Source organism: Malaclemys terrapin, chromosome 24, assembly GCF_027887155.1.
Source record: "Malaclemys terrapin pileata isolate rMalTer1 chromosome 24, rMalTer1.hap1, whole genome shotgun sequence".
Taxonomy (NCBI): Eukaryota; Metazoa; Chordata; order Testudines; family Emydidae; genus Malaclemys; species Malaclemys terrapin.
Window position 1 is genome coordinate 9,387,729 of NC_071528.1, and position 24,470 is coordinate 9,412,198.

Consider the following 24,470-nt stretch of genomic DNA (forward strand, 5'->3'; position numbering starts at 1 on the left):
AGAGCCCTCCCCACACAAACCCAGAACAGAGAGAGCCCCTGCCCCACAGAGCTTCCAGTTTCAGCATAAGATCGGAGCCAACAGGTGGACACAGACAGAGCACAAGGGAGCAGCGAGACAATACTGAGCGCAGGCCGGTTACATTAGAACCAGTAGCTGCTGCTTCCACCCGAACGGAGCCGGCAGCCACACGCTCAAGGATCTGCCTGCGGTTTCGGAGGGAGGGCGGATGGCCGCTAAACCCAGCCTCTCTCCTGCACTGAGCAAGGGCCCGTTTCAACAGGGGGTCACGCTGTGGTCGGCTGGTACGGTTCCTGTTCCCGACCACTGCCTGGGCCTGGAGGTTGCAGTTTGTCTGTAGGGCCTGGTTCCTGTCCGGGTCGGTTTCACAGCTGCTATGCTGAACAAGGGGGCAACGGTCATGTTAAGGTCCCATTCACGGGACAGGACCCCAACCCACAAATAAAGGGGGCTGGGGGAGGGAGAGAGCAGCAGTATAGTCCCCCCTCCCCGAAGCTATAATGCTAGGGGAGGAGGAGAGGAGCTGACCCCAACAGTCAGGAGGCTGGTGGGACGGGCGGAGAGAGCGGGATGCTTCCTCCCAGCTAGAAAGTGCAGCCGGAGGGGTGCTGAGAGCTTCCCAGGTACCCACCCGTAGTAGCCCGAGGCTGATGTGATGGCATCACTTAGATAGTGCCCTGCTGGGTGCCGTGAGATTCCCTGAACGGAGTCTAGGACTCACACAGCCCCTGCTCCCTGGCCTGCAGATGGAGATTTGAGGACGCTCCCTGGACTCCTGCCACTTCCCATCAACCTGGCCCCATGCCACAGAGCCTGCACTTCCCCTCCTGCAGCCTCTGCCTCTTGCCCAGAAGCTGCCAGCTCCCCCCAGCACTAGAGCCAGTGGCTCCCTAAGACAGGCCGTTGCGTCTCGCCCCCGCCTCCACCCCCACCCCAACCCTGCTCAGAGCAGAGCGCGGGTTAAAAGGCCAGCGGCCTGTCCCCACCAGAGCCCCACTGGCGCAATGGGGAGAGATTTTAGGGGGGAATCTCAGCATAAGCCAAGCCCATGGGCCAGCTCCCACGGAGTTAACAGCGCAGGCTGGAACCCTAAAGAAGTAACTAAGCAACTAAAGGAAATCCCCGGAAAAACACGGGCAAAACTCTTCTCAACCTGGCAGCAGAATGAGGAACTTGGCAGAGCTGAAAACAGGAATCGTTGATTCCCCAACCATGAGAAGGTCAAAATTCAGATCCAGCCTGGAGCTATGGGGTTAAGGGCTGAGCTTCCCAGAAGGAGAGGCTGGTCGGGGCATTGTGCCGCTCCTGTTATGCTCAGGCCCTGGGACAGACCCCATAAAGCGATCTCTTGCAAGCACCAAGTGATGACCGAACACCACGCTCCCCAGTAAACACCAGGAGAACCCCAGTTCATAATAATGATCATAAATAGGCCAGGAAGGATTAGATTGTTTCATTTGTAATTAACTCTTACACATATTCACTTTCATTTCCAACTCTTTGTATATCTTATGAACTCCAATTTCAAGTTAGTCACTAGGAAAGATCGTTTCTTTTTTTTAAAAGCCTCAGACCCTATTCATTATTTTCTCAGAAGAAAGGTCAGATTGGGGCTGTAAGGACCGCAAAAGGGGAGAGCCAGAAATAGAATCAAATACGATCATTGCATTTCCAATTAGTTTCTCAAATGACTGACAGAGCCGAAACTGGCAACCAAGCGGGGCATTTGACATCTGAAAATTGTACACAGCCTAGGCCCAATCCTGCCGTCAGATCCAGGCAGATGCAAGGGTCTGCCTGGCAAAATTCAGTTGTAGGATCAGATCCCATATGAGTCTAACTTTGCATCTTGCAAGTTTGTTTCCAGTGGCTTTTGGCTGCAAAAAGAAAAAGAGGATAATGGACTATTAGTGCGTCCAATCAAACCCTTCCGGCCTTAACTCCATATATCGACCCCTGGAATTCCTCCCAAACCCTTAAGGAAAACAAATCTTAGCAGAAAAATGGTTTAAAGGGTACTGGACTTAAGGAACCAAAAGATGAAGGCTGAAGTCAATGGGAGTGTTATCAATTTATCCTGCTTGTAGTACCCACGGGGCTTCAGCCTGTTTGATGTTCCCTCTCTGCTAGGCGCTGTACAAACATATAATAAGTCTCTGCCCCAAAGCATTTGCAATAAAATCTGGATCTAATCCAAGATTAGTTAATTCACGAGTCTCCTGCTTTTATTGGTTGTGTCCCTTGCCCCACATTTCATGCACCAATGGGGTCAAAAATTGATTGGCTGCATAATTGGCCTGGACCACTGGTCAGAGCTTCTTGCACTTCTTGGAACTGACTCTGGTGTGTGCCAGTTAGATGAATCGGTTCAGAGATTAGAACGATTAGAACTACAGAGGGGGCAATGTCCACTTCAAAATCAACCTTGTGTATCTAATCACCTGTTTGTTACCTCCTGCTGTGACCAGCAACTGCCAGAGATCGGCATGGCCTGCAAGAGATTAAAGGAGAAAAATGGTTTCTTGTCTGTTTTCCTCTAGCTTTGTGCTTTTGACAGGACGCTGCCTTCAGCCAGTGTCGCTGCCTGCCCTGTGGTCTGTGTGGGTCTTTCACACAGACACAGGGGAGAGGAAAAAAATTAAAACCACAAGAAAACTGGCAGCTGCAGACTCCTGTTATGAAACTGAATCCATTTCAAGGTGGCGCTGGCCCTTTAAGGCCCAGTCTTGGGTGGCTGGCTCCTGGAGAGTGAATAGTCTGTATTATCTGTGGCTGGGGTTGGATTTTGCCCCCTTGAGCCCTGCGTGCACCTGACAGGAAGACAGCGCGTCTGGGTCCTGTTTGTTGCTAGAGAAATATTGATTTAATATCTTCTGCCCTGCTGAGTGACAATGCCCAAGCCACGAGGAGCAGGCGCCCTCTGGTGGCAGAATGGCGGTATCACGCCTTTCCACCGCAGCCCCACAGCACAGGGTTAGCGACTGATGGGGCCGCCCCTGGCTTATGCATCGAGGTTACAAATAAATACAGCCCCTTTCACCTTCAGAGGTTAATTTATCCTCACAGCGCGCTGGGGGGAGGAGGGGTTAATATTCTCCCCCCGCCCTGATGTACAAATGGGGGAAACTGAGGCACAGAGTGAGCAAGCCAGAGTCAGGGACAGGGCTGGGAACAGACCCCAGGACCCTGGAAATAGTAACTGCTGGACAAATGAGTTGATTCTAAATGAATAAGGGAGGGGAGTGAGGTCTAATGGTTACAGCAGGGGGGGGAGTGGGAGTCAGGACTCCTGGGTTCTATTCCCAGCTCTGGAGGGGAGGGTGAGTTAGTGGTGAGAGCAGGGCAAATGGGAGCTAGGGACCTGCAGCTGATTGGATCCGGTGTTTGCAAAGTGGGGGGCTCCATGCACCCCCCACCTCCACCACCCAGGAGCTCCAGGCACCTCCCACCACACCCAATCTCCCCCCACGGGCTCTATGCACCCCCCACCTCCACCACCCAGGAGCTCCGTACACCCCCCACCACACCCAATCTCCACCCCAGGGGCTCCATGCACCCCCCACCTCCACCACCCAGGAGCTCCGTACACCCCCCACCACACCCAATCTCCACCCCAGGGGCTCCATGCACCCCCCACCTCCACCACCCAGGAGCTCCGTACACCCCCCACCACACCCAATCTCCCCCCACGGGCTCCATGTATCCCCCCACTACTCCCGTCTCCACCCCAGGGGCTCCATGCACCCCCCACTACCCCCGCCTCCACCCCAGGGGCTCCATGCACCCTCCATTCTCGGCCCGGGGCCCCTCCCCGGCGGGGCTCCCCGGGGCTGGGTGTCCCCGGCCGGCTGGGGAGCGGGAGGCGGAGACAAGCGGGGCCGCATCATCACGTGCTGGGAAGCAGCGGCCGCCGGAGCCCCAGTGTCTGATTCATCCTGCGCCGAGGGGAGGAACAACAGGAACCGGGGCTGAGCGGAGCCATGGCAGGTACCGGCCCGGGGGGCCCGATCTCCCCGCCTGCTCCCCGCACGCGGCAGGGCCCTGTCCCCTACAGCCCCCCCCCCTATCTGGGCTGGGTCCCCCCCAGCTGCCGGGCCCCTTCCCTCGCAACCTGCCCTCGCTGCAGAGCCCCGCACGCGGCCGCCCCCCAGTCCTTCCCCTGCATCCCTCGAGCTGCCCCTCCCCTCTGCCTGCCCCCTCCCCCCCAGTCCTTCCCCTGCATCCCTCGAGCTGCCCCCTCCTCCCCCCAGTCCTTCCCCTGCATCCCTCGAGCTGCCCCCTCCCCTCTGCCTGCCCCCCTCCTCCCCCCCAGTCCTTCCCCTGCATCCCTCGAGCTGCCCCCTCCCCTCTGCCTGCCCCCCTCCTCCCCCCCAGTTCTTCCCCTGCATCCTTCTGCCTGCCCCCCTCCTCCCCCCAGTCCTTCCCCTGCATCCCTCGAGCTGCCCCCTCCCCTCTGCCTGCCCCCCTCCTCCCCCCAGTCTTTCCCCTGCATCCCTCGAGCTGCCCCCTCCCCTCTGCCTGCCCCCCTCCTCCCCCCAGTCCTTCCCCTGCATCCCTCGAGCTGCCCCCTCCTCCCCCCAGTCCTTCCCCTGCATCCCTCGAGCTGCCCCCTCCTCCCCCCAGTCCTTCCCCTGCATCCCTCGAGCTGCCCCCTCCTCCCCCCAGTCCTTCCCCTGCATCCCTCGAGCTGCCCCCTCCCCTCTGCCTGCCCTCCTCCTCCCCCCCAGTCCTTCCCCTGCATCCCTCGAGCTGCCCCCTCCCCTCTGCCTGCCCTCCTCCTCCCCCCAGTCCTTCCCCTGCATCCCTCGAGCTGCCCCTCCCCTCTGCCTGCCCCCTCCTCCCCGCAGTCCTTCCCCTGCATCCCTCGAGCTGCTGGTCCCTTTCCAAGGTCCTGTTCCTGCTTGGAAAGATCCCCTGGCTTCATCCACCTGCCCCGGGTGTCCCCTTGCTCCATCGGGGGGGGGGAGTGGTAGGGCCGGGGAGTTGTGCCCCCCCCCATCTGACACAGACACGTCGCTGTTCATCTGTTCCTGGGAGAGGCTGGCCTGGACCGGCCCTTCCTGAGCCACGGGGGTTCGTGGCCCCAAGTGCGGCAATGGAGCCCCCAGCCCCACGGGGGGGGGTGCACAGAGCCCCCAGCCCAGGGGGGGGACTTGGATCTCCCAGCCCCAGAAATCACCACTTCTGTTTGGGAGGGGGGCAGCCACCTGCTCAGCAAGATAAGTGAGTGTTACATGAACACCCCCCCCACACACACACACACACACACACTCATTCCAGCCCCATGTGCCTCATGGCAAGGGAGCTATAGAATAATGGGGACCCCCCCCGCCCCCCGTCAGAGATTAGGTCAGTGGCCTCTTCCCCCCCCTCCCCTCCCCATGTGGAACAGGGCTGGGAGTTAAGGGCCAGCTCAGATTGTTACAAAGCTTTTCTCCTGCTCTGGCCAAAGTTGCACCATGCGGGGGGGGCAGCATGGGCCATCAGCGGGGACTAGTGACAGGTTTGTCCCTGTGGCTTTACGGCTCCTCTGGGCCGCAGCTGCCAGATGGCCGGGGGGGAGACGCAGGCGCTGGGCGAGAGCAGGGACGGGCACAGAGCGCAGCAGGCCGAATTGACACAGTCCTCCCCGGGCCGCCCCCCTGGGGCCTGTCACCTGATGTGCTGGGAATCTGCCCCATTGCTGTGGGGAGGCAGCAGGGGGCGCTGCCTCCCATCCCCTTGCGCTGCAGTCCCGGGAGCAGCTTCTGTCCCTTCCCTGCGGCAGCACCCCCCACTGGTAACCTGTTGTAGCTCGGGTGGCTCTAGCCAGGGTCAGAGCTCCACCCGCCTGGAGCCTAGGCAAATGGTCAACTATTGACTGTGGCCTCTCTGAGAGGCTGGAGCCCCCGGGCTAGTGAAGAAGGCGGGCGATCAGAGCCGGCAATGGGCACCGAATGCTGACCCGAGCAGATGTTGCCCCCTTTGCCCAGCTTGCGAATTGTCCGTGAAATTCTCCCGTTTGTTCTGTCTTGAAGATTCTTCGTGGATCTCCCCCTCCCAGGCCGAGCACGCGCCCGATAGCCCCCATTCATGCCCTGTGGGATTAGCCGGGTCACATGGTAGCGTTGCTGGTCCTTGATTGGGCGGTTTAGGTGACTGTCTGGAAATTTTATTCTCGAATGGGCCGTTTAGAATTTGGTCTTGGTGAATATTCAGGCTCCAAACTGGCTTTTGGAGGGATGGGCCCTGGGGACGCTCCGGCACTTGGCGGTCCTCGTGTGTGACCGGGAGAGGGACCGAAGGCGACTGCTTCAGAACTCACCTTCGAATTCAAACCAGGATTCTCCGGCAGTTTGAGCTGGGCTCTAAGAGGGAGGCTGGGCTGTTGGGACAGGCAAACCCAGCTGGCAAGCGGTTCACGCAAAGGGCTCTGCGCAGCCGTGAGCTGGGATGGTTTCTGTGCCGATCCCCGCTTTGCGTGAGTCGTACGACCAGGACCCACCTGGCGGGCAGGGCCCCGCCCACCCACGCACGCACACCTGCTGTCTGTGCTCGGGCATCTCTGGCTGGGAGCCAGGTGCCACGTAGCCAACTCCCTGGGGGGTGGGGGGAGGATTCTCCCTAGCTAACCCACACAACACACCTGCCAGCCATTCAGAAAAGCAGGTGGTCGGTGCCTTTGGCTGGTGGGTCATCCGGCTCCGGCTCGTCCCCCAGGGGTCCGAGCAGGGACACTTTGGCAGGGTGTGGGAGGGTGACAAGGGTCCAATCGGCATAACTAGGACTCTGGGCTATGGGGTGGCGGAGAGTGCCTGGTAGTCCGAACAGCGGCTACCTGGCTTTCAATCTCCTTGGGCTAGAAGCACCCAGAGAACTAAACGATAGGGGGCCAGCTCCTCGGGGAGGAAGATCAGCAGCGCTCCACCCAGGTCAGGGGAGGGTAGGAGCTAGCGTCAAGCACTGGGCTGGGTCCTAGAAACCTGGGTTCAATTCCTGGCCCCGCCCACACACTCCTTGAGCGAGTCACTTAAGGTGGCACTAAACTAGCCTGTTGATTTTATGATAAAGATAATAATGATCATCCCTAGCTCCTCTATGGACCTTTCCACCTGTTGACCTTAAAAGCAATTTACAAAGGAGGGCAGCAGCGTGATCCCTATTGTACAGATGGGGAAACTAAGGCACAGGGGGGGCAGTGACTTGCCCAGGGTCCCCCAGCAGGCGTTTGCAGAGCCAGGGGGCTGCCTAACCCCCTCCTCCTCTTTTTTGGGACTTTATAGTGAAGAGCAATTTGGGGGGCCACATTTTCAAAGGTGACAAGGGATTTTGGGGCTCCGATTTGAGACCCTTCAGAAGGGGCTGATTTCCAGGAGGTGCTGCGTGCCCACCCCTCAGCCCCCTGTAAGGGTCCTGCAGATGGGTGTGCAAAATCACTAGTCCCCGCTGAAAATTTAGGCCTTAAAATTTTCTTTTTTAGTTTTAAAAATCGCCCAGGTTGTTAAGATCTCGGGTAAAGCCATTCTATGTTTGGGGGTTTTAACAGTGACCCTTTAATAGACTCATTGGTTCATTCTCATGAGCTATTAATTATACTGATCCTGCACCATTCCATACCCCACCTAGCTGAGGGTCTCAAAGCACTTTGCAAGCTTGAGTGAGTTCAGGCTTCCCAGCCCCTTGTTAAGTAGATCAGCATTATCATCCTCAGTTTAGAGGGGGAAACTGAGGCACAGGACGGGGAAGCGGCTCATCCGACATCACACAGGTGGTGAACTCTGGAGTGAGACTAGGGCTCTGTGGCCCTCAGGTCCTTGCTCTAACCACTAGCTATGACACTTAGAGATGGGGTTTCAGTGGACAGATCTCACTCCTTTCTCAGAGCCAGGAAGAAAACTCAGGAGTCCTGATTCCCAGTCCCCTGCCCTAACCACTAGACATCACTCCCCTCCGAAGCAGGAAATAGAACTCACGACTCCTGACTCCTCGTCCCCTGCTGTGGCTCATAGACCATGCTCTTTTCTGGAGCTGGGGATGGAACCCAGGAATCCTGACTCCCACTTCCCCAGGTCAGGCTGTGGTGTTTGTTTCCCAGCTCTGGATGCCGATTCCCCCGGAGCGGAGGAGTGTCTGGAAGAGGACGAGGAGGAGCTGGAGACGAGCATGGAAGACCCTGAGAACGAAAGTGCCGGGAAACCGGCCCCAGGGGGGCGCAGCTGCATCCTCACCCGGCGCGGCATCACGCTGCGGGTGCTGCTGAAGGATGGCCTGATCGAGCCGGGGGAGGGCGTGCTCTCCATCTACTACCTGGTGAGGGCAGAGTGCACTGGGCTGGTGCTCCTTCACTGCTGGTGTGGGCCTGGTGCTCCCCGGGGGGACTGGGGGTGCCCACGGCTCCAGAACAGCCTCTTTAATGGTGACTGAGATGCTGGAGCCCAGCCTGCAGCCATAGGGCCGAGCAGAGGTGGACTAGCCCCAAACAGGAGGGGCTCTCTGATCTTCCTCCTGCGTCTCAGACAGACTCCTCCTTGCCTCGCCATCCTGTTCCCCGCCCCCTCGACTCCAGCTTCTTCCCCACGTGCGGGCTCCTGGTTCCCCACCACTGCACTGAGCCCCCTTCGCGCCCCACAGGCCTGGGTCTTGCCTGGATCTGCTTCAGGGGCCAGAGCGGATTTTGTGGGGCTGGTGAATTCGGCCTGGGAGCCATTTGCTCCTGTACCAAGCCCAGTGAGTGGCGGGGAGGGGAGCGCCTGCTGCTCGCCGAGTCGTGTCTGAGAGTCAATGGACAGCAGGGCTCTTGGGTAGGTGTCTGTACACCCTCTCGAGGGGCAAAGCTCGGGGCACCTCTGATGACAGGTGAATCCCCTCCCCACCCTCACTGGGCCTTCCCCAGCGGGTTCCTCCCTGTGCCGTTGTGTTAACGGAGCCTGCTGCTTCCCTCCTGCTCTCCCAGGGGAAGAAGTTCCTAGGGGACTTGCTGCCCGACGGGAAGATCACCTGGCAGGAGACGGGGCAGGTGTTCAATTCGCCCAGCGCCTGGGCCACATACTGCAAGAAGCTGGTGAACCCGGCGAAGAAATCGGGCTGCGGCTGGGCCTCGGTGAGGTACAAGGGGCAGAAACTGGACCAGTGCAAGGCGGCCTGGCTGAAGAAGCACCAGCCCAATGCCCCCGCGGCCGAGGAGGTGAGCCGGGCGCCCCCCTCCATTGTTTGTCTCCAGAGCCCTGGGGGAGCTTAATCAGCAGGAACGCCTCTGTGGGGCTGTTATACCCCATTGCTGCAAAGAGGGGCACTCACCCCTAAGCTTTTCAAGTGTTGTTGTAGCTGGGTTGGCCCCAGGATATTCGAGACGAGGTGTGTGTGGGGGGTAACATCTGTTGTTGGACCAGCTCCTTACGGCGAAAGAGATGCGCTTCCGCGTTTACACAGCGCCAGACCTGGGGAAGAGCGCGGTGTGGCTGGAAAGCTGGTCTCCTTCACCCACAGAAGTTGGGCCAATAAAAGATGTGACCTCCCCCCACCTTGTCTCTCTAGGTTTTTAAAGGGGCCTCGGCACGGCCGTGTTCAGCGTCACGACACCTAACGGAGTTCATAGCTATAGGAACCTACCTGGGGAACGAGTATTTACTAAGGGGCTCTTCAGTCTAGCTGAGAAAGGGCTGACCCAGAGCCTGGCTGGGAGCTGAAGCTAGACACGTTCAGACTGGAAATAAGGGGTCAGTTTTTGCCAGGGAGGGCGATTAACCCGGGGAAGGATTTTCGCGAGAGCAGCTGAGCTCTGAACCCCAGCAGAGCAGGAGGGAGGCTGGGAGTCTCCCGGCTGGACCTTATTCACCCGAGATGGGCCCGAGACTGGCAGGCATTCAGCTGGGATCAGACCCCATGTGGGTGCTGGGGGAAGTTGCTTCTTGGTGTCATTGTGCCAGCAGAGGGTGCCCATGAGGCTCTGCCCCTGCAAAATGTCCGTTTGCAGGGGGCAGAGAGCTGAATCCTGGGGGGGTCTGGGATGGGCGGTGACAGGGGCGCCTGTTTGTCCTGCCACGTCCCCTCCTCTCTCCCTCCCGGCCCTGCAGAGTTTGGTGAGCGAAGGGGAGGAGGAGGAACTGGCCGAGGAGGACGAGGACGAGGCCAGGGAAGGTAAAATCACCACCTCGGAGCCTGGGCTTGGCAAGAAACTGGAGGAGAAAATCAGGAAGCATCAAAGCAAGAACCTGGTGGAGCCACACAACACTGGTACCACTGGGTTAAAGGCTCCCTGCTGGGGGTCGGGGGGGCTGGAATCTGGTCTGCTCCGATCCATGGCAGGAGTGTAAAGGGCGGGATTTGGACTGACCAGGGTAATTCTTAGACCTCGCATCTCGCGTCTCCCTTTCCCCGCTTCCTCTGCCCATCTAGCACCGCCGTCCCTGCCTCGGCACCGGGTGCGAGAGCCTTCCCCTCCGCAGCCCCTGCCGCCTCGCTGCAAAACACAGGCGGTTTTAACACGGCGTTGGTGAGCTCCGAGTCTAGCAGAGAGGAGGTTTTACGCGCTGTCACTGGTCCAGGCCAACCCCAGGCCCCTCTCGCTGGGGTTGGCCTCCACCAGCTACACGGAGGTGAAGAACGACGGAGCCTTGTCTCCATGAGGATTTTCGGGCCTGTCTGCACTGCAGTCGGGAGGTCTGATTGCGGCCTGTGTAGACCTACCTGAGCTAGTGTTGATGCAGTTAGCTTGAATAACAGCAGCAGTGAAGGCCTGGCAGCGGCACGGGCTAGCCCCGCCCGCCTAGACCCTGGTTACATACTGGAGTGGCCCCTGCGCTATTGTTACTTGAGCTAGCTTGCATCTAGCGAACGCCAAGCGAGTGGAGTACATCTACACGCCCCTCCCGCTTGCGGTGTAGACATACCCTTAGCTCCAGTTAGCTAACTCAGCGGATAAACACCCCTGTTCTTTTGCAGCGAAGACGTAGCCATAGATTCTCCATTGCCCTGCGCCTCCTAGGGGCCCCATCTTCCTGCCAGCAGCATTATCGACACACGCTGGCAAAGGGCGGGAATGCTGCATGCCAGCCTTGGGGTGCAGCTCCCACAGCTCGGTGCAATGCTGAGGCTGTCGCCAGACTTTGGATCCGGCGGCCAGGGGGTTTGGTTTGAGGGTCGCTGCCAGCTCCACTTTGGCCCCGAGTTCACAGCAGGTTGAGTTGACACCGTCTCGATGAGATTTCGGTTCTAAAGGAACCAGTTGATGAGACTTCTCCGGCAGCGTTTGCGGGCTCCAAGGTTACAGCCCTGCCTCTGTGCCACAAGTGAAACTGACCAGAAACACAAATGAAATTGACACCTCTGTGTTTGTCCTCTACCAGGGGTGGGCAAACTTTTTGGCCCGAGGGCCACAGCCACATGTGGGAATAGAAATTGTATGGCAGGCCATGACTGCTCAGAAAATTGGGGTTAGGGTGTGGGAGTAGGTGAGGGCTCTGGCTGGGGGTGCGGGCTCTGGGGTGGGGCCAGAAATGAGGAGTTCAGGGTGCAGGAGGGGGCTCTGGGCTAGGGTGTGGGGGAGGGCTCCAGCTGAGGGTGTGGGCTCTGGGTGGGGCTGGGGATGAGGAGTTTGGGGTGCAGGAGGGTGCTCTGGGCTGGGACCGAGGGGTTCAGAGGGCAGGAGGGGGATTAGGGCAGGGGCGTGGGGAGAGGCTCGGGTGCAGGCTCCAGGTGGCGCTTACTTCAAGCTGCTCCCGGAAGCAGCAGCATGTCCCCGCTCTGGCTCCCGTCCGCAGGCACCGCCCCTGCAGCTCCCATTGGCTGCGGTTCCCAGCCAATGGGAGCTGCGGGGGCGGTGCTTGGGGTGGGGGCAGCGTGCAAAGCGGAACCCCCTGGCTGCCCCTACGTGTAGGAGCCAGAGCGGGGCCAGGCTGCTGCTTCCGGGAGCTCCGTGGAGCAGTCCCCGATCCTGCGCACCGGCTGGAGTGCCAGAGCGGGGCAAGTCCCAGACCCCGCTCCCCAGCGGGAGCTCAAGGACTGACTTAAAACGGCTGGCGGGCCGGATCCAGCCCATGGGCCGTAGTTTGCTCACCCCTGCTCTAGGCAAAGAGAACCGCAGAAGTTAAACAATCAGCACCAATAACGTGGATTTTTAAAGCTTCTTCAGGAGCGTAGGAATTGCTATCCTGGGTCGGACTAGTGACTCCAACAAGTCCGGTGTCCTGCCTCTTCTTCAACTGAATTGTTTTTTATGGCAGTGTTTCAGGACTAGCCAAGACCAGGGCCCCACTGCGCTCGGCACTGCACAGATACAGAGCAGCAGACAGCCCCTGCCTTGGACAGCTTACAGTGTAAACAGGCAGAGCAGACAAAGGGTAGGGGGGGTAGGGAAACACCTAGCACGGTGGTCCATGATTGGGGCACCTAGGCACTACCGCAATACAAATCATAAATAACACCACACAAGCAGAGTGAACGTGCTGGCAGCAAATGGGACAGTGGCAGCACCAGATGCTTCAGAGGAAGAGATGAGGAATGCTGCAAAGGGCAGTTACAAGAGAACCTGCCCTTAGGGGAGGTTTCTTCCTGACCCCAGACAGGCAGTGGTTTGCTTATGCCCTGAAGCATGAAAGTTATATACAATTTTATCCTGTCTAATGGGCTGTTTGTCCTGTTGTAGTGATCTCAGGTGGTCACATAGAGGAGGAAATGGGTTATTTGTTGTTAATAATAATCCCTAGTTCTTATCTATCATTATTCATCAGTCAATCTCAAAGCACTTTAAAAAAATCATCATGATTCCCATGGAGAAACTGAGGCACAGAGCAGGGACGTGACATGTCCAAGGTCATGCACAGGCTAGTGGCAGAACCAGAATCAAACCCCAGGTCCCCGGAGTCCCAGTCCACTGCTCTGTCTACTAGGCCACACTGCCTCCCTGGTTTGATTTTTAACCTGACAGCGTCCCCTTCAGCTGGAGATCAGCAAATCAGGACGGCAGATGTAAACGAACGGTTAATTCTGGCTGGAGATTTGCACAGGAAGTGAGATGAATCCCTGGGAACTTGTCTCCACCAGTGTTCTCTCCCTGCCTTCCCTTCCCTGGGTGTGTCCTAAAGGGACCAGGGTGCGAATCGGGCCGAGTGGGGACCGGTCTTTTTGTCTTTGCAGATAACGGACCCCATGGGAAGAGACTGGAGAGCAAGATCCGCACTCCCGTCCGTTACTGCACGCTGGGAAGCCGGGACTCTGCCAGGTAGCGCCCCACTGCAGCTCCCTTCCCAGCGTCCTCTGCCCAGCTGTTGGCAAAGTTCTCTAGTCGTTCTGTCAATGCCAACACGCCTCTCCCATCCTGACCTGCAGCGCCCCCTGCTGCTCCGCTCCTAAAGCTCTGCCCTTCCATGGTAGCGCCCCCTGCTATTCTACTTCTGAGGCCGCTGCGCAGGTCAGCGGCATCCCTCCGTCCTGTCCCGCAGCACCTCTGCTAGTCCAGTCCTGGGCTTGCCCCCCAGCACACAGCTCTGTCAATGCTCCCTGGGAGCAGGACAGGACAATCTACCCGAATCCAACCTAGTCTCCACCTGTCGCTCCCCTGACAATTCAGCTCCAGCATCGTCCTCTTCTCCCTGTGTGTCCCGGTGAGCCCAGCCCCGGGGAAAGAGCCTGACTCCCCCACAGGACAAAAGGCTACTCCCCTGCCCCCAACTCTCCTGGTCCTCGGCCCAGCGTGCTGGGGTTCAGAAGAGGCAAACCCCGGAGGGTGTCAGGTCAGCGCAGGCTGGGATTTGGGGATGCATGTTGGAGAACGGGGCTCCTCTGTTCCAGGAACCCGCACACCCTGGTGGAAGTGACCTCCTTCGCAGCAATCAACAAGTTCCAGCCATTCAACGTGGCCATCTCCAGTAACGTGCTGCTGCTGCTGGTACGTACCAGCCCCCCCTTTGCCCCCCATCCCTGGAACGCTCTCTCCAGCGTGGACCTGGTAGGCTAGGCCAGGCTCACGCAATTGCCTGTATCCCTGTGTCTGGTGGCACCCACAGCCAGCGGGCCGAGAGGGGCACCACCAGCTGATGGAAAATCCCATTGGCCTCTGCCTAGAGCATCCTTGCCGTTGCCCAGGGTGGAACAGCTGCCGCACACAGTCCGATCACTAACTGTAGTAGGGGCAGTTTAAGGGAGGAGACGGATGATGGGTGAATAATGGGCCCCAACGAAGGATTTGCTGGTTGCCAGGAGAAATGTGGCAAAAAAATCCGAGCTGTTGTGGTGAAGGCAGACAGCCACGTGCCGTGCCTGTGACCGAGAGACCTCGCAGGCTGGGAACTTGGTCAGACTACAGAAAATGATCTCCTCACAAAAGGAGTGGCCAGCCTTTGTGAACCCCATCTCCTGCAGGCCACATCAACTTGTAGTGGCCTGAGAGTCCTTCAGGATCAAAGCAAGACCCTGGGGCTGCACCATGTTGTATTAATATTGCCTCGGCCGGACGGGCAGCTCCCAAGGAACGGGTGTGTGTGTGTGTGGGGGGGGGGGGGGAAATCACAGATCCGCCTGGCACAAGGAGACATGTTAAACCGAGGGTTTGACACCCGCAGACTCAGGGCTGGGGTGTCACCCAGACACCTCCTGGTGAAAGCTCGCAGGGAAGGGGTGTGCAGTGCCTTTGGATGCAGGGTGGTGGGAACCGAGGGGAGGGGTACGGGGCGATGGGAGGGGTGTGGGGGAGAGGGTTGCAGAGGGGTGGGGCGGGTGGGAACTGCCCTTGTTTTAAACTCTCCCCTGTTCCCTCTTTAGGACTTTCACAGCCACCTAACGAGGAGCGAGGTGGTTGGCTACCTGGGAGGCAGGTGGGACACCAGCAGCCAGGGTAGGTACAGGCCGAGATTTGGAGTTCATTTCACTGGGGCTGTCATGGCCGCGCCAGGCCCTTCCTAGGCTGCCTCGGGCCTGAGGTGCCAGGCCCCCGTCTGAGCCCGGGGTTCAGCCCCCAGCGGCTCCCAGGCTGGGGGCGTTAGCTCTAACCAGCTTTTCTCGGCGGGGTGGAGTCCATGACCAGCTGGGCCGAGCTGACGCCTGGCGTTTCTTGCAGTGCTGACGGTGCTGCGAGCGTTCCCCTGCCGGACGCGCCTTGGAGACACCGAATCGGCAGCCACCGTCGAGGAGGAGGTAACGGACGGGGGGGGGGGGGGCATTAGCTGGCCGCGACCTGCGCCATCTCCCTGAGAAAGCCACTGGGCTCACAATCCGACCCCATTGTCCCCTGGCTGCATGGCATCCCCGCCCCTCACCCACAGACCTGCCCTGCAGCGCTGGGGTGTTCTCCGGGCTCGAGGGAGGGCTCTGAGGAGCACGGTGATCCCAGACGACCGCTAATGCCTCCTCCTTCTTCTCTGTGCCCGTGCCTCAGATCTGCCAGAACCTCTTCATGCGGGGGCTGGCGCTGGTGGGCTGGTACCACAGCCACCCCTTCAGCCACGCCCTCCCCTCGCTGCAGGACATCGACGCCCAGATGGATTACCAGCTTAAGCTGCAGGGGAGCAACAACCGCTTCCAGCCCTGCCTGGCTCTCATCTGCGGTAAGGGCCGGCTGGGCGGGGGAGCCGGGTGTGGGGCCTGGGACCCCGTCCTTCAGCACAACCAGCTGGGGACCCAGCTCCCCGCCCTGGGGCCCCATCCGGCAGCTTGATTCTGGAGCCCCGTGGTGCAGGGCGGCGGGATGGGGGCTGGACTGCAGTCCGATGCCGCGCGGTCTCATTCAAACCACCTCCCGGCGCTCCGGGGAGCTGCAGTTCGGGCCCTGGGCAGGCAGGCTGGGCTGCGGAGGTTTGTAACCCTGCCCTCAGTCCAACCCCTGGCGCTCTCTCCCCACAGCACCATACTATCACGGCAACCAAGGTGTGGAGTCCAAAATCTCGCCCTTCTGGGTCATGCCACCTCCGGAGGTGAGTTCCACACGGCGCCAGGGCCAGGCCTGGAGCCTCCGTCCCTGCTCCCACTGGCTCTCTGGGCCATGCAGCCTGCTGCCGGCTCTCCGCGGGGGTTCCCGGCAACGGCAGACATAGCCCTCTGCTGGTTCCCATGGCGCAGGGGTGTTCACAGAAGGAGCAGACCCTGGGCTGCTGGGGGCTACTGGATCGGGGCCCCTGCTGGGGCGTGGGGCAGGGCCCAGTCTCTCCAGCCGGAGAAGCGGTCGGACCCCTCTCTGCCCTGGATAAATATCCTGGGCCCTCAGGGAGCTGTGGCCAGGAAAAGGCCTTTTCCTGACACTTGGGCCGTGACGCCGCCAATCCCGCGTGTGCCTCGGCCCCAAACTGGCCCTTGGCTGAGGCTGGGCTGAGTTCACGCTGGCGCACCAGCCGGGCCTGGGAAGCTCCCAGCTCGTCCTGCAGAACCCAAGGCCGTGCCCGGCTGGAAACCACTTTGCCTCCTTTCCTCTTGCAGCAAAGGCCCAACGATTACGGCATCCCCATGGAAGTGGAGGTCACCTACGTGCAGGACGGGTTTCTCACCAATGACGTCCTCCATGAGATGGTGAGATCCCTACTTGGGGGGAGGGGAACCCGAGCAGGGGCTGCGTGGAAGACTCTCCCCCCCCTCACACACACACACCTGGGAGTATCTAGCAGTCCTAGGCTGGTCTCAGTAACTTCGTGCTACGTGTGTAGAGCACCTCTCCCCCGTAGGACCTTCATGTCTCCTTCCCCATCATACCAGTTGGTTCTGTTGCTTCGCCTGCCTGTGAGATGCAGCCACCCCAGGGTTGAGAGCTGCCTCGGATGGTGAACGAAGCCTCATCTCCACAGACGGGCGGGCGTGGGGAGGGTGGCTCAGGAAAAGGGCTCTGGGGTGACACACACATACCCATGTCTGTTGTCTTTAGCCAGACGAAGCAGCTCCACCAGGCTCTCCCCCGCCCCCATACCTCCAGCGAGTCCTCTCAAACCTTTGGTTCAGAGCCCTTTCAGAGAGCGAAAAATCTCTCGGCTTGGAGCAGGGCGAAACACGCAGACCAAGAGCCTGTATGGAGGTCTGGGGTGTAGCCAGCCTGGGCCCCAGCCCAAACCAACTCCCCTCTCCTGTTAGCAGTAAGGAAGAGCTGGAGAGGGGGATAAGCAGAGACCACCACTAGAACCAGCTGGTCAGAGGCCTAACGTCCCTCCAAGTCTCTCTAGATTCCAAACCTAGGTCTTGACCAATCCACCAACGTTCCTTCTACATGGGACAAGAAAGCTCAGGGTTTCTTGGAGCCGACAGGCCAATCCTCTCCCCTCACAGCTCTTCCCCCACTGCTGCAAAACCGCAGGGCACAGGTCCCACTTTCGGTGGGACTTGAGCAATTGTTTGGCTTCTGCTGACTCCCCTTTCCCTTTGCGGCTCCAGATGCTGCTGGTTGAGTTTTACAAAGGGGCGCCAGACCTGGTGAAGTTTCAAGATATCTGGAGCCAGGAGAAGACTTACTTAGATAAGCTAAAGGTGAGAAAATGGGGTTGAAATGGGAGAAAAGTCATCCCATCATACGCCACCTGCAGAGAAGATGGTGGAGAGGACATTCAGGTGGCTTTTTCTGCCATGTTTTCTAGGCTTGCTCTGAGCTAGGTGAGGTGTTTTTACCACCTCTCCATTAGCACTTCCATGGGTGGGGAAGGTTGGATCAGTTTTCTTCATTGTAGCCGAACTCTCTGTGACTCGCACTGAAGTTTCAGTGCAGCTCAGTACAGCTCCTGCAATGTGGATGGAGCACGTGGGGGGGGGGGTCTAATACCTTATACCAGCCCCACTTCTGCAGTCCTTACTCAAGCAAAGTCACTGGAGAACAGGTCTAGTGGCCGGGGGCAGATAACTGAGCTGGCTTGTCCATGGTGAAGATCCGCTGCATTGGGTAGAACTCTCTTCCCTTCCCTTTTAGGAGACCAGGTGTTTGTCCTATGGGGATGGGTTACAGCTGCACGGAGTGGGTAGTTCTGTACAGCTAGGCCCCTCCCTGAGATGGAAGATAGAATCGCAGGGTTGGAAGGGACCTCAGGAGGTCATCTACTCCAACCCCCTGCTCAAAGCAGGACCAATCCCCAACTAAATCATCCCAGCCAGGGCTTTCTCAAGCCTGGCCGTAGAAACCTCTAAGGATGGAGATTCCACCACCTCCCTAGGGAACCCATTCCAGTGCTTCACCACCCTCCTAGTGAAAAAGTTTTTCCTAATATCCAACCTAAACCTCTCCCACTGCAACTTGAGACCATTGCTCCTTGTTCTGTCATCTGCTACCACTGAGAACAGTCTAGATCCATCCTCTTTGGAACCCCCTTTCAGGTAGTTGAAAGCAGCTATCAAATCCCCCCTCACTCTTCTCTTCTGCAGACTAAACGAAGCTGTTTCCGTTTCAGGGCTCCCTCGCCTCCAGGACTCCCAAAGATCAGGGCTTCGCCCACGTCCTGGAACAGATCTACAGCCTCCTCAAGCACAGCAGCTGAGGCAAGGCCGGAGTTACAATGAACTCATACCCAGGTGCCTTTACACCAGGTGGGGCTCAGCCAGGCCGCCCCGGGCTTGGGGACATGAGTCTGAGCCCAGTGCGGAGTGGGCTTATTAATCCGTGGTAGCAGGGATGATGGAGCTACAAGCCTCGAGCAGCTGTTACACAGCAATGAAGGCCTGCGAGTTCGAGCCATCAGGCAGACGGGATCAGCGCTGGAGCTCGGGGGCGTTTGCCGCTGGGGGCTACGTGGACCGCCTAGGCGAGCGCTACTCCTGTAATACGACTTTGTGGTGTAGCCTGTAGGTCCGAACGAGCGGGGACAGTGGCGGCCTCTCTCCGGGTGTAAGTTATTTGTGGACGGGGTAGTTCTGATTAAAAAAAAGTTGCTGACCTGTGTTGTGAGACAGCAGCTCCAGGCCTGTGGCTTAGAAGGGAACCACGCCCCACCCGTGAAAAGGGAGAAATGGGCTTGGGGAACCCCGCTCTGTATCTGTTGGAGATGTGGGCGTAGAACACGCATACTGGGATTGAGCGATGATAAATCCCACACCCCCCCTTCCGGGGGAAAAGGAGCAGCCGGCGTCAAAGCCAAGAGACTTGACTGCTCGTTCCTGGAACAAGCCCTCCCAGGAGGTTTTAAAGGCACAGCCTGCTGCTAGAGAGACTTCCCATCCCCACGAGAGGTTCTCTTCAATAGAAGAGTGAAGTCAGTGCTGGAAGCAGCCGCCTTGGCGAGCCACAGGTGCCAAGGGCAAGCTTTCTCTCCCCCACCGCCCCTAAGGTCAGCCTGGCTGGGCCACTCACTCTGTGGCTCCTTTGGGGTATCTTCACCCCAGGGACCGAGCGATGCCAGCCACAACAGGAAATGGTGACACACACGAACTCGCGAGCAGGTAACGTGGTGGTTAGCCAAGGGGAGGGTCTATTTCCAGCTTGCTACTTCCACCGCGGTAGGGGAGGGAGCCCCCGCCCGACCCCCGCAAGAGAAGGCCCACGCTTTAGAAAGAAAACATTTAATACTTTTATTTAGAGATTACAAGTCAAGCGGTGTGGGTTTTCCCCCCTAAAACCAGGAGGAACCATAACAGAAGTTCTATTAAATTGTCCCAACTAAAAGACTTATTTCAATCCAACTGAATGTTCGCTGGACCATACCAAAGACACGAATTGGCCAGGCCACGGGTTTCAAAGGAGAAAGTTAGAAGCTACGACCTCAAAAAATACTGACCAGCTCTTATGGAAGGTCCGCCATAACAGATATGGGGGATCTGAGTCTGCCCAGCAGCTCCAAACCTGAGGCTGGTCCCTGCTCCTGTTGGCTTAGTGGAAGCAGGATTGGGCCCTTGAAGGCTACCCGCTGCACAAACAGGGAGCCTGGGCGGCTGTATGAGCCAGCTCTGAATAAAGCGCCTGCAAGTCTTGGCCTCTGCTGGGAGTTGGGCGAGCGACACTATTGACGAGAGTAATAAACGTACATCGACATGCATGGTTAAAAAAGTTAAAAAGGTTCTGTTTGTATATGTAACAGGACACCGAATCCGGCTAGCAAAAAAGGTAGAGGAAATCACGGCCTCATGAGACGATTACATAGCGACAGGCCCAAACCCCCCACCTGCCAGCAGAGATTTGTTTGCGATTAAAAAAAATACAGACACTGAAGCAAGGCTGGGGCTGGTGTCAGAAGAGCCAAAGGGCCAGTGTTGCAGTTGGGTTGGGCCGGGCCTTGCTAAGGGCAGGCCAGCACCAAGCCCTGGTTTGAGGGTGATGTGGTGGGCTGTGGGCACAAATGCCTTGGCTGCAACGGTGGCACTGCGGGAGCACCCGTCACCAGCTTCAGTCCCTTGTGCTTCAGCAAAGGTGGGGCTAAGGAAAGCGGGGTGGGTACGTTCTGCAAGATGTGGCTTTAGACGTCCCCCCCCCTGCGGGTTGCCCTTGGAAGCAGCATCTCCCTTGTGCTGCGGTTCAGAGAAAGTGCAGTAAACCTCAGAGCAGCTCCACGGGGGAGAGGGGTTCTCTCTAGGCAGAGCTTCGAGCCCATCTATGCTGGACGCAGCTGGGAGAAGTGGGGCAGCTACAGGAGCCACCGATGCCCCTCAGGGGTTGCGCTTTGTCCCATTGCCAGCAACAGGATGGGTGCTGAGATGGAAGCATATTTACATACTGAGGGGCAGAAGAGAGTTCCCTTGTGATTCCACCTAAACAGACAATGCCAGGCCCCGGTAGATACCACCTCACAGTCTGCCTAAATACCAGGTTCCCCCGCCAAGCGGCTGCTTCTCGCCACCTGCTCAGGGAACGGATCATCACCCCTGCTGGAACACAGCTGCTGGGCATCAGGCAGGAGAGAAGTATTGCAAGGACCGGTCCTAATAAAGGGCATGAAAAGAGGAGCGCCCGCGGCTTCCCCCTGGACCTCCTTTCCGGGAAATAAAACAACAGGCCCTGAGTTAGAAGGTCTAGGAACACACCAAGGCCTTCTCCCATCGCACCAAGCCAAGCAGCTCCTAAGGGTCCAAAGAGCCGGGGGTGAAGGGAGCTGGGGAAGGCACATAAAGATTAGACTAGATCAAGCCAGGCCGTTTCACCTTGGCCTCAGCCTTACCGGGATTTCTAGAGCTTTCCCGGGATGGGAAAAACACTTGAACATAGAGCAGGAGGGGAAGCGAAGGGCAAGTTGGTTTGTGCCAGTGCACTATGGCTACGTAACTGCCTTCCCATGACCTCTCTCATCTACTGGCAATAGGGCCTTAGTCATCATTGGACTATGGCATTATCCCACACCCAACACCATACAAGAGCTGCTGCTACAGTCCTTCCGGGCCAAACCAGCCTCTTCCAAGGGGAGGCAGCAGAACCACTTCATCTCTCCCAGTTCAAACCGCTCTTCTGTGGTCAGAGGTGGAATCTCAAGGCCAATAGCCATGGAACAGCGCAGAGGCCAGAGACACTGTGGGCTGACCCTGGCCTTGGAGGAGGTACACAACCCAACCCAAAGCTGAGTGCACAGAAAGCAAGAGGTGGAAGCGAGGGGTGACAACAAGGGGGATATTTAGTGTTTTCAAGCTGCTTCGTAGTGTTACTCAAATACAATCCCTCAGCTAAGCCCTGTCCTTATACAGGAGCAAGATGGGGGAGCGGGAGAGGCCCACAAAGGCAGCAGAACACGAAGTAGCCATGCTTCTGCCTCCCTCAGCAGCATAGAGAAATTTGATCCATCATGGCCCCGGTAGCACCCAACTTCAGTGTTAGGATAGGTGTGAACTGTGGGCAAACAGGAAGGACGGGTCAGTGTCTGACCTTCACCCCTCACCGATGTGCCCTTCTCCTACAAGGAGAGCGAGGGGGCTGGTAGTGTTCAGGAGAAGCCAACCCCACCCAAGCGAAGCTGCGTAAGGTATTTTTCTTGCCGTTGGGTGTCTAGAACCCCTCCTAGAACAGGCTGCGTGTCCGTTTCTCTCCCCCTCCCAACACACACGGGTGGTTCTCACTGGATTGCCCAGTGCTCAGCCCTGCATGGGCCCCCTCGCGCTTGCCCACGGGTAGGACACCCGGTGCACCCACGTTCACAGGCTCTCCAGCGTGGCTGACCCGCTTCACCTGCTTTCCCCAAAAAAGACAATGACAACCGAGGAGATGCTCGACTTGGCTTATTGTACAAAGTGGGAGGAGCCTGGTGGGGTTGAAAGTACCTAGTTCAAGGCCCAGAAGGAAGAACTTGAATGGGGCTGCCCAGCCCTTGGGGGTTGTTCCCCGCTGCTACCCTTACACCGCTCCAGCGCTTGGGCAGAGTGAACACCAGCCTGTTCTCACAGCCCCGCCCCGCAGAAGAAGCCTAGTGTTGAGTTACAAAATGGAATGCAGGAGAAGAGCAGGGCTCGCCCCGCCATGAGTTTGTATCTGGTGGGGGAGGAGTGTGTGTGTGTGGGGGGAAAGATGCAGTTTCACTGAGGTAGCGGGACCAGCACTTCCACGTAGTTGAGCGGGAAGAACCCAGACTGGCCGTTGATCATGCCCTCATACCAGTTTTCGTCAATCTGATTGGTCAGCGTGATGATGTCACCCTCCCTAAAGCCCAGCTCGCCGTCGTTTTCGGGTTCAAAGTCATAGAGCGCCTTGCAGCAGGGCTGGTCCAGGTGAGCTGCAAAGAGAGGCAGAGCCGAGGTGAGCCCAGCCCACGGACCAAGACAGCTCAGACAAATCTGGCCTCACCGGTCAGCCTCACCCCCTGGGACTCCCTTACCCCAGAGCAATCTGGTCACCACTGAGCACCTTTGCCGGGTTTCCTAGTCACTGCAGCACTGAACAGTTGGGCAGAAGTTAGATCTAAGAGCCATACTCGGCTCCCACCTCCCTGCCAGGACCGACTGTTCCCTCCTGCACATTTTGAGTTATAAGCATGCCAAGCAATGGGCTCCTGCCCTCCCCCTGGTGGCTATCCCACAGCATAGCCCAGGTTTTCCTTTTCCTCCTACTATCCCATGCACCACGCTAAGTTACTTCTCCCTCCTTGAAGGGAGTTAACACCAAGCTGTAGCCTCACCAACCTCCCTTAGCCTGTCTGCTTCTCTGCCTTCCCGATCTATCCCTTCTTAGTCAGTCCCTCCAGCCCCCCTTGCTGCTCTGCTCTCCACTAGCTCCAGTTAGTCAATGAAGACGGTTAAACTCCAGCCAGAATGATCCCCGCTGGGAAAGGGAGAGAAGAAGTGAGGCAGTTTTCCTTCAAGTCAGAAGTGAGAGTGTTACTACTTTAATGATCACCGTGGGGAAACCAACGGTCAGTGAATCTGTTAGTTGGTGACTGGGTTAGACTCAATACTGGATGGTAACGGAGAGAATATGGAGCCTGTGGGCCAGATTGCCAGGATGGACTAGTGATTTTGGGTGCCTCTATTGTTCAGTGCTTACCTGGAAACACCATCAAGGGGCCTGATTTGCAGAAAGTGCCAAGCACTTGGCTCTCTGAAAATCAGGCTCCTTTAAAGGTATGTCAAGTGGGGCACCCAAACAGCACTAGTGACTCTTCAAATCTTGGCGTGTGAAGCCAGATCATGGAGCAGCTTCTGCAATAAACTCGCCCCCTCCCCTTCTCCCACAGAAGAATTTTCCACCCCTAATTTTAAGGTGAACTTTAGTGCCCTGGTGAACAGCCCTGGAGAGCACAATCCTCGGTTTAGTCAAACAGATCCAGCATGGATGACAGTAGTTAAAGTGCCCCCTCTACCCCATCTATATGCATCAACTCCAAGACAGAGGCCCTTCTCTGGGTGAGAGGGGAGTTTTTTGTCTCATCCCAGTCAGGCCTTGGTGTCTGTGCTGAGGCTACCGCCAGACAAGCAGAGGGCAGGGGAAGTTGCAGTTTCAAATACAGGTGAGATGGGTCCCCACTACCATCCTATTCAGTTCCCAGAGCCTCTTCCTCCCAACGCTTCTGCTAGAGTAAATACACATCCTAGGGCAGTTTGGGTTGGATGGACAAACCCCTCTCCTGCCCCGCAGAGGAGCAGCCTCTCCAAGGGGCTTCACATTTGTGCAGCGCTTCTTATCGGGTCTTCAAAAGCAGCAGATGGGGAGAGTGAGGCACAAGGGACTTGCCCAAGGCCACAAACTTTTCTTTGGCAGAGCTGGGAGTAGAGCCCAGATCCCCTGATTTTCAGTCATGTGCTTCAGCCACAAGCCCCTCCTTCCCCATACACAAGGAACGGGAATTTGGGGCAGTTGGCCAAACTCGCTAACATCAGGAGGAAAAACGAGAAGGCTTTCAGAATCCATGTCTCAAGCGCGTCACCTGGAGTCCAGCGTTTACCCTCGGGACCCTTTCCAGGAGCGGGCTGCGTGAGCTGCGTTGTTGTAGGGTCTCAGACTGGCCCGGGCTCCCACTGCACTACAAGGGCCCAAGTAACCCAGCAAGTGGAATCCGAGAGAGGAGAACACAACATCTCCGTTACCCCACTTCCCACTCAACACTCGGGAACTTGCAGCCGTTCAATGGATTTTCTAAACGGATGGGGTGGCCGGAGCTGCCCCAGGTAGTTGG

General features: G+C 58.0%; 2 protein-coding genes and 1 long non-coding RNA gene across 6 annotated transcripts in view; 1 reads left to right on the top strand and 2 right to left on the bottom strand.

Moving 5' to 3' along the window:
• Positions 1–1,484: 1,484 nt before the first annotated feature.
• Positions 1,485–6,456, bottom strand: LOC128828572 (uncharacterized). Its single transcript, XR_008443208.1, has 3 exons — positions 6,326–6,456; positions 2,463–2,512; positions 1,485–1,898 (listed from the first exon to the last, which is right to left on the bottom strand). It is a non-coding gene; the product is annotated as an uncharacterized LOC128828572 (long non-coding RNA).
• On the top strand, positions 3,920–18,830 carry MPND (MPN domain containing). 2 transcript variants are annotated; one of them, XM_054013312.1, is made up of 13 exons: positions 3,920–4,008; positions 8,096–8,310; positions 8,954–9,184; positions 10,074–10,233; positions 13,135–13,219; positions 13,789–13,885; positions 14,758–14,830; positions 15,053–15,129; positions 15,371–15,539; positions 15,835–15,905; positions 16,405–16,494; positions 17,344–17,436; positions 18,345–18,830. In XM_054013312.1, the coding sequence occupies exons 1-13, from the start codon at positions 4,002–4,004 to the stop codon at positions 18,429–18,431; spliced, it is 1,455 nt and encodes a 484-aa protein (XP_053869287.1). In that variant the 5' UTR covers positions 3,920–4,001; the 3' UTR covers positions 18,432–18,830. The 2 variants fall into 2 exon arrangements, with proteins under 2 accessions (XP_053869287.1, XP_053869288.1); XM_054013313.1 differs by having other exon boundaries at positions 10,074–10,137.
• Positions 18,831–19,444: 614 nt separating this feature from the next.
• Positions 19,445–24,470, bottom strand: part of SH3GL1 (SH3 domain containing GRB2 like 1, endophilin A2) — a 48,374-nt gene continuing 43,348 nt past the window's right edge. For all 3 annotated transcript variants that reach the window (XM_054013314.1, XM_054013315.1, XM_054013316.1), the window contains one exon: positions 19,445–22,574. In XM_054013314.1, coding sequence (XP_053869289.1) covers positions 22,378–22,574 — 197 coding nt within the window. In that variant the 3' untranslated portion in view covers positions 19,445–22,377. The remainder of the gene's footprint in view (positions 22,575–24,470) is intronic.

Bases quoted from the DNA above. Each gene is read 5' to 3' on its own strand.
- MPND (XM_054013312.1), top strand. The intron at 8,311-8,953 runs GTGAGGGCAGAG...CTGCTCTCCCAG, and splicing joins TGCTCTCCATCTACTACCTG to GGGAAGAAGTTCCTAGGGGA. The intron at 16,495-17,343 runs GTGAGATCCCTA...TTGCGGCTCCAG, and splicing joins ATGACGTCCTCCATGAGATG to ATGCTGCTGGTTGAGTTTTA.